The sequence below is a fragment of the Triticum aestivum genome, chromosome 4A (genome assembly GCF_018294505.1).
Source record: "Triticum aestivum cultivar Chinese Spring chromosome 4A, IWGSC CS RefSeq v2.1, whole genome shotgun sequence".
NCBI classification, from domain to species: Eukaryota; Viridiplantae; Streptophyta; class Magnoliopsida; order Poales; family Poaceae; genus Triticum; species Triticum aestivum.
In genome coordinates this window covers 478,538,820-478,547,343 of record NC_057803.1, presented here as the reverse complement: position 1 = coordinate 478,547,343, position 8,524 = coordinate 478,538,820, and the positions used below count along the sequence as shown (strand labels likewise).

General features: G+C 46.9%; 2 protein-coding genes across 2 annotated transcripts; one reads left to right on the top strand and one right to left on the bottom strand.

Annotated features, from left to right (window-relative positions):
- The first annotated feature begins 1,830 nt into the window (after nucleotides 1–1,830).
- Nucleotides 1,831–4,113, top strand: LOC123082103 (uncharacterized). The gene has a single exon (XM_044504518.1). It carries the CDS (start codon nucleotides 2,473–2,475, stop codon nucleotides 3,916–3,918), a length of 1,446 nt encoding a protein of 481 aa, XP_044360453.1. The 5' UTR covers nucleotides 1,831–2,472; the 3' UTR covers nucleotides 3,919–4,113.
- Nucleotides 4,114–6,651: 2,538 nt separating this feature from the next.
- LOC123086490 (vicilin-like seed storage protein At2g18540) lies at nucleotides 6,652–8,361 on the bottom strand. The gene is made up of 2 exons (XM_044508258.1): nucleotides 7,604–8,361; nucleotides 6,652–6,873 (listed from the first exon to the last, which is right to left on the bottom strand). Exons 1-2 carry the CDS (start codon nucleotides 8,216–8,218, stop codon nucleotides 6,715–6,717), a joined length of 774 nt encoding a protein of 257 aa, XP_044364193.1. The 5' UTR covers nucleotides 8,219–8,361; the 3' UTR covers nucleotides 6,652–6,714.
- Between the last annotated feature and the right edge of the window lie 163 nt (nucleotides 8,362–8,524).

Below are 8,524 nucleotides of genomic sequence, written 5' to 3'. Positions count from 1 at the left end.
GGTGCCGAAGCCCTAGCAGCTTTTAAGCACAACATTCGAGACGAATGGCTCGCCAGACACCTCGGCCAAGAAAAGCCAAGAACAATGGCCGCATTAACAAGCCTCATGACCCGCTTTTGCGCAGGAGAGGACAGCTGATTGGCAAGATGTAGCACCAGCGACCCAAGTACATCCGAAGTTAGGGATGGAAACGGAAAACCCCGACGCAGCAAGGACCAGCGCCGGAATAAGGGAAACAGCCCAAAGAGCACAGCGGTCAACGCCGGATTCAAAAGCTCACGGCAGAATCAGAGAAAGCCGCCCCTCAAGGATAACAGGGACGAGCTATCCAACTTAAACAAAATCTTGGACAAGATATGTCAAATACACAGTACTCCCGGGAAGCCTGCGAACCATACCCACAGAGATTGTTGGGTTTTCAAGCAAGCCGACAAACTCAACGCCGAACACAAGGGGCTCGACACACCAAGTGAGGACGACGACGAACCCCACAAGCAGAGCACCAGGAAATAAAAGGATTTCCCACAAGAAGTCAAAACAGTACACTTACTTCACGTGACGAACAGAATGGCGCCACCAGAGATACGCGCCATATGGCCTATCCCAAAGGAGTCTCGCCAATGGTTGTTAAAACCAATCACCTTCGACCATCAGGATTACTCTAGAAGTATCCGGAACGCAGGCTGGACTGCCCCCCTCCACAGTTTACTCCTCCGGTCATAGCGTCGTAGTGCTTAGGCAAAGCCCTGCGCGGATCACATCACCATCACCGTCACCACGCCGTCTGCTGACGAAACTCTCCCTCGACCCTTTGCTGGATAAAGAGTTCGAGGGACGTCATCGAGTTGAATGTGTGCTGAACTCGGAGGTGCCGTACGTTCGGTACTAGATCGGTTGGATTGTGAAGACGTTCGACTACATCAACCGCGTTAACCTAACGCTTCCGCTTTCGGTCTACGAGGGTACGTGGAGACACTCTCCCCTCTCGTTGCTATGCATCTCGTAGATAGATTTTGCGTGATCGTAGGAATTTTTTTGAAATTGCATGCTATGTTCCCCAACAGTCGAAGTATCTCGAGGAGGAAAAAGCAGGATACCGAGTCGAATGCGCAGGGATGTCAAGCCTCAGAAGCATCCTATTAGCTTTAAGATAATGAAGAAGGCGTGCCATTTGTTGCACGAGTAGAAAGTTATCATGAATGCTTCTGCTAGCGATGAACGCGCTTCGGTTGGTGGAAACCATACTGCTGAGATGCGAGGCGAGCCGGAGAGAGAGAGGCTTCACAAAAAGCTTGACTATGAGGTGGATCAAACTGATTAGCCGGTAGTTGAAGAGTGACACAGCGTCCGCCTTCTTGGAAAGTAGAGTAATGAGTGCCTCATTAAGCTTGCGAAAGCCTCGAAAATTGAGCGAATGTAGCTCGCCGAACACGCCGCAAATGTCCTCCTTGATCACCTCTCAAGCACTCTGCATAAACTCAATGGCGAAACCATCCAGGCCCGGTGTTTGACCCATTGGAAAGTGCTTGGTGGCCATCCATATCTCGTCCTCGGAAAAAAGGAGCTTCTAGAAGTGAGAGTTCAAAGGGACCAACGTGCATCGCCGTGAGGTCGATGGTGAACGGTTATGGCTTGGCGGAGTCAAGAATGGGCGTGAAATAGGAGAACACTGCTTTAGTCGTGGTAACATGAAAGGCAAATCTAACGATCACAGAGGCAGTGAACGAAGCGAGATAATCGGTCGGTTGAGTGGAAGCGTTTCTGGAGTTTGTCAGACAGAAAAAAAAATCTACTGAACGGCGCACTCCAATACGATTAAAATGAATCGGTCGCTGGCTCGGAAGTTCTAATAAAAAGAAAAAGGAGAAGGAATCGTTCGCTCGCGCGCAAGTTTTCAAATAAAAAAGAAAATGAAAAAGGAATCGTTCGCTCGCGCGGAGCACACAGTGCTCGGTCGCATAACTGACGGCCTCTCCGCTCACCTCTGCAAAGGCAACCTGCCCCCACAACGCCGCCGCCTGCGACGAAGACGTCGGAGCCAAGCACCTTCTCGCCGCTACCTTCCACTGCTAATCTCACCACCCCTCCTGCATCCCATTTACCGCCGCCGACGAAGCCCAAGCTCGCCGGCGCTACCTTCTGCCTTCTCGCGGATCCTGGGACGGCCGAGCCGTCGGGCTACACTGCGGCGGGCAATCAGTTGGTTTTCCTCTCCCATCGTTGGGGAGCCCTTGCGGTAATTGCTCGGATTCGAATTCCAGATCTTTTCGGAGTTTCTACGGCAACAATCCTCGCTGGATCCGGACTCCCTTCTTCTAATCGGATCACAGGTGAGGCCTCGGCTCGACTGGATATAAAGTGCAGCCAGCCCTCGGTGTGCTTCTTCTCATCAGATTAGATACAAGCCAAGTCCAATTGGTTTGCCGCTGAAGCAACTCTTCTCCAACAAGACCTGCTTTTGCAATTGCTCCAATGGAGGTCTGTAGCGTAGCCAGGATAACGAGCTTTGCTCATTTTGGCCTGAAAGTTTTGCCTAAGCTCCTGGCTCTTTCTCCCTGTTCATTGGGGAAATTCAGAAAGGTCTCACCAGCGATGGAAACTGAAACTGTGTTGAGAAAACTGCCGGAGCTGCTGCAGGATGTATTGAGAAAGGTCTCACCACCCATGGAAACTGAAACTGTGGTGAGAAATTTGCCGGAGCTGCCGCAGGATGTATTGATGGACATATTTTCACTCCTGGAGATACCTGACCTCATGCGTGCGGCCTCTGTCAGCTCCTCCTGGCGCTCCACGTATACCAGCCTCTGCAGCCAGCTTAAGCTGTACAAACGGCCTCAAACGCCTTGCCTCCTCTACACCTCTGAATCTGCTGGTGAGAATGTAGCTTGTCTCTACAGCCTCGCAGAGAAGAGGGTCTACATTTTAACTCTCCCGGATCCACCCATCCGCAGCAGGTATCTTATTGGGTCATCGCATGGTTGGCTAGTTACTGCGGATGACAAGTCTGAGCTACACCTTATCAATCCGGTCACTGGCCAACAGATTGCTCTCCCGTCGGTGGTCACCATTGGTTATGTAGAGCCAATCTTTGACAATGCAGGCACAGTTATTATGTATGAATTGTGGGAGCAACTGTACGATCCGGACTTAGACCCTGAAATGGTTGGTCCCGAAATGATAACCCATGCTCCTGACAAGCTTCGTGACCATGTCTACATCAGGGTATTTATCTTTCCGGATCCGTCCACAGGAAGCTACATTGTGGTTCTCATCCATGGTCCAGGATGTCAGCTTTCGTTTGCAAGGGTAGGAGATTGTAAGTGGACCTTGCTGACGCCGGATTGGGACTATGATCAATGCATCTACATGGATGGTCTATTGTATGCATCCACAAGAGCCGGAAAAATGGATGCTTTTGACCTCACTGGTCCTACCGCCACGAGGAATATAATTGCGGATGAGATTGCCATTCACAGTTCTGAGTACAAGGGGGAATTCTTCCTTCTTCAGGCTCCATGGGGTGATCTGCTGCAAGTTTGCAGGAAGGCTGAACTCATAGATGCGGGCTATGAGGAGCCCATAGTTAAAACAAATAAAATCTTTTTACACAAAGTCGATATGGAAGCACAAGAGCTTGTGGAAATAAATAGCTTGCAGCATAACGTGTTGTTTCTTGGGCGTAACCAGTCTATATGCCTTAGTGCTGAAGAATATCCACAACTGAAGGCAAATTGTGTCTATTTCGCAGATGCTGAGCAATATAATTGGATGTATAAGACGAATCCCCGGGATATAGGTGTTCTCAACCTTGAAGATGGCAGTAGGGAGGAAATTGTGTCCCCACTTTGGTCCAGCTGGCCAAGTCCCATATGGTTAACACCGAGTCTTACAGTGTTGAATCTGTCATTGTACGAATAGGTAGCTTTTCTTAATTATGTACCTTGATTATGGGGTCTGTCGACCAAGTTTGCCATTCTTTTGCGGGCAGATGCTATGACAACGGAAGCATGTTCAGTCTATCTCTTTTTTCGTATATTGTTTGCTGTATCTGATGAAACTATGGCCGAAAAATAAATATTAGGAATGGAAATGGTGCTCTACAACTATTCCGTTTTCTGTTCTTGTTTGTTTGATACCCCCCCCCCCCCCCTAACAAGCCATGTGATAACCATCTGTTAGAATGGTCTATTATTCTCTTCTGTATGAGATATTATGTACTCCCTCTGTAACTTAATATAAGGCGTTTTTTGACACTGTCATAGACTATAAAAACGTTTTATAAAAAGTTACAGAGGTAGTCTTTCTGATGCTTTCATTGTCCTTGAATCATTTATTTAATTGGGATGTTCTGCATTAACTAGCTATTGGACATGACATCATTTTCTAAATATTATCGGCACATGTTGTCAGTGCAATTGCTAATCCCTGACCATGTTTGAAGATAACTTTGAAGATTTTATTTGAACGCTATATGTAATTACACTTTTTGCTCCTGGGCTACTTCATATGGTTCTTTCATGCTTTGGCAAGCATTACGGCGAGTTACATTGAAAAGGAGGAAGATTGTCACTCAAAACAGCTTAGAATCTTTAATTTACACCGAACGCTACTGTGGCCGTCATATTTGTTGGGATGCTCATGCAAACATGTAGTGTTAGCGTTTTTTCTGAGACAGCAATCAAGCCATCTCATGCTCATTGGGGATCCAATACTCCACTACAATTTCAAGTTAGCGCAGTCTGCCAAAAAAATAGGAAACAAAATGTTGGCGACAGATTCCAAGGCGCATAGGCAGCGATGAATCGGATCTCATGTTGAGGTTGAACAAGGGGCCACGACAGTCAAACATGCAGTATCTTGCCCGCCGCATTTTGTCAACCCATGCCTCGCAGTGTAGGTAATCTTCATCTTAAAATTGAAATCTACAGGATCACAACTAATGATTTGAATGATCATTTTCTCGTGAACGGTGGTTTGGTTCGACCTGACTTTTGTATGGGACATCTGAATGTCATAATGTAGGCTAGCGAAAAAAGTTCCCTTGCTTATGAAACATCGTGGTTGCTTTGACGTGGGTTTACACAATTCATATCTTCCGCCATCTTGTAAAACAGCCTCCTTATACTTGGGCTAACAAGAGATTTTCATCACTTACAAAAGATTGGATAGATGTCCAGTAAATATTTGAATGCTGTGCTGTTCATCGAAATAGTTTTCTTTTATCGATTCCCACTTACACACGCTATGGGAGCATTGTGCAAGTTCAAGCCACATATGCGAAGATGGATGAAAACTATGATGGAAACACTCGTCAGCGGGAATTTGCTCTACCAAAACACTTATGCCTTGGTGATACGGGTGCATGAAAGAAGTTGAATTATACAGAGACACGCATACCAACCATCAGCAGAATAACAACCTCTTAGATCTTGATGATGCTGTTGGCGAAATCAAGAGAATACACTCGCATGGCGTGTCGATACCACTACCAGTAATGGCATGTCTTTTCTAACTGCAAGCGTAGTCAGTTGCATGTGCCCAATGCTGTTCGATCGAAGGCTGGCAAGAAGAGGGATTTTATTTGAAGACGGATGCTTTTTAGTTCTTATGATAGGTCAAGTCTAGTTGAGAGACATTATGTAAGGGCCAGATCATTCTGGCTGGTTCTGAATTTACATTCGAACCCTGCATCTGTATTTTGTTTGTCTTGAAAACAGACCAAGTACAATGAAGTTTTTACTAACGCAGATTTTCATCAGTACTTCATCGCACGAACCAGGAAACCATCACAATGACAATGTCCGTAATCTCTTTACGATATTGCGTTGTTGCAGAGGCTGGGTGTTATTTCTATTTCTATTTCTGTTTGTATACCAGCAGCCACTCATTTTCTTTTTGTCTGCGGCTGCTGCATAATATCATTTGTATGATTTGCCACTATTGTTCGTATTCTGAATGTAAAGGATTCAATAGAAGTGGAAACATCAGTACTAAATTCTGCTGTATAAACAGTCTTCGTTAGAATCTAAGACACCAAAGCCTTTCCATCCATCACAAAAGACCATTCACAAGATTTTTGTACAAAATTCTCCAATGAGCACACTAGACCCTAGTGCACACATCTCATGTGAAAGAAACAGAGTAAAAACTAATGCTAGCACTCGCTGCAGAAGCCTCTTGTGAAACAAAGTAAAAACTAATGCTATCAATTGCTACAGAAGAACCAAACAGTGGGCTCATTTGCTCAAACTATGGAGCTAGATGTTCCTCTCCTTTTCTATAACAAGGAAGCCCTTCTTCTTGCAACTTTCAATCCCAACTCCCTTGCGCGCCCTGCTGATATGATGAACAATCTGAAAGGAAAATCGATGGCATTTAGTCTTAAAATTTATTATGAGAGAGTGTTCGCAATATTTGTACAAAATTCTCAAAAGAGATTCCTGCAAATTCTAAAGGCTATAATAAGGGCAGCCCTTCATGCTAAGCAGAGCATAGTCTTCATGAAGTGCAGAGGATATACCGTTTTACTTGCTCATGCCATGACAATAGTAGTGGTGCTTCCCTAGCTGGCTCTTGTCCTTGGCAATCACAAAGCAACCCGCCTTCTTGCAGTGTTCCACTCCCGCTTTGTGACGATTTCCGATACGGCGATCCTTCTGAAAAGAAACAAACAAACAAAAACCAAGATTAGTCCCTGAATTTAGTTTACCACACTCAATTAGGAAGTCGAGAGAAAAACGCTACCTGCTTGTCAGTACATCCATACTTATAGTCCTCTTTTTCAAAGTAGCAGATCATACAGACGGTCATTCCATTATCCTTGAGGCTGCTAAGATTCTTATCCCTGAAGCTCCTATGAGCATCTCTCTCAATCTACAACAGTCAAACAGTTTTCAGAATCAGTCAGTCAATTTCATGCTTATGAGCAACAAAAATGCAGCAAACTAGTAAAACATAATGGGCAATTGGTCTTCGGAAAGGCTCAAACAAAAGGATGATCTCCAGTCACGTGACATACCATTGGAAATTTCTACATCGTCAAATATGATCAAACACTAAGGAAAGATACACATTCTTCACCAAAACAGCTATCTGATAAATCCCCAACTTCAAATGACCAAATGTTTCCAGGTAGGCTTAGCGATGGCTGTAGTCTTGACAACAAAGGGGAAAGGAGCAACCTGACTAGATATAGAGATCGGGGTGGTGATTTATCCTTAGAACGGTCACTTCATCAAGATCGAACACTAGCTAAAATTCCATACAAAGAATCAACACGCTCTGCATCATCCATAAGCAGAGGTGGGCATTTTTCAGGCATTTCTTCAGTAGAAACTAAAACATGGCAAGGGATTGGGGTTTTAAATTGTAATGTAGCAGAATTGTGATCAACTATTCTACATCTACCATTATAGTGACAGCAAACATCAGTTTTTTTTTTAGAGATCTAAACCTGCCTAAACGCTGATGATCGGTCAAAACACGCTGATGAACAGAAAGTAACGCTGATGATCCTCATTTTGCCAATTCAGTCAGGAGCAGAAAGGAACAGGAAAACTGAACTCATAGCAAAAGGAGCGAGCAAGCGCATGATCGATCGTACCTCATACTCATTCTTGTTCTTGTCCGCCTGCTTCCTCCTCTGGGCCTCCTCCCGCCTCCTTTGCCTGTCCTCCTCCTCCATCTGGGCCTCCTCCTTCCTCCGCGCGGCGTCCTCCCGCTGCCTTCTCTTGGCCTCCTCCAGGTCAGCCTTTTTCTTGTCCTCGGCAAGCTTCTGCCTGGCCTTCTCCTTGGCTGCCTTCTGCTCTTCTTCCCTGATCCTGGCCTCCTCCTTGGCCGCCTCCTCCTCTTCTTTCCTCTGCATGTCCTCCTCCTCCTGCTTCTTCTTCTTGTCCTCCGCCTTGGCCTCCTTCTTGGTCTTCTTGGCCTTCGCCTGGGCCTCCTTTCTGGCCGCTTTCTTGGCCTTCTTCCTTGCTCGTTTCCTGGCGGCAATCTCCGTCATCTTCTGGCGATCCTCATCGTCTCGGTCGCCTGTCTTGTTCTTGTTCTTGGCATCATTGCGCTCCTCCTCGTCTTGGCCCGCCGGTAAGCGGCATGCGCGCCACAGTAGCCTCATGAGAGAGCGGATAGATAAGCCCAGTGAATAGGCCACCGAGCGCAGGATCCTGATCAAGCTCCCCGGCGGCGGCGGTGGTGGCCGCTGGCCAACTTGATTCATCGCAGAGGATGCGGGCTTGCGGAGGGAGCACGAGGTGGTTTGGGGTGGAGGGGGAGGAGGGTACGGTGCAGTGGATGGCTTCCGGTGGGGGGAGTCGCAGTGCGGCGCGGTGGCGTTGGGAGTTGGGACGGAGGTGGGAGGAGGAAGAAGGTTTCGAGCGACGAGTACGCGGGGAGGGCGGGGACGAACTGAATTTAACGGCCACCTCCTCGTCTCTCTGGCCTTTTTTTTCCCTCTCTCTCGCTCTGGTTGGGCACGCACGAGGAGCCCTTTTTTCTCTTGGGCCGGGCTAATTGAGCCCAACCA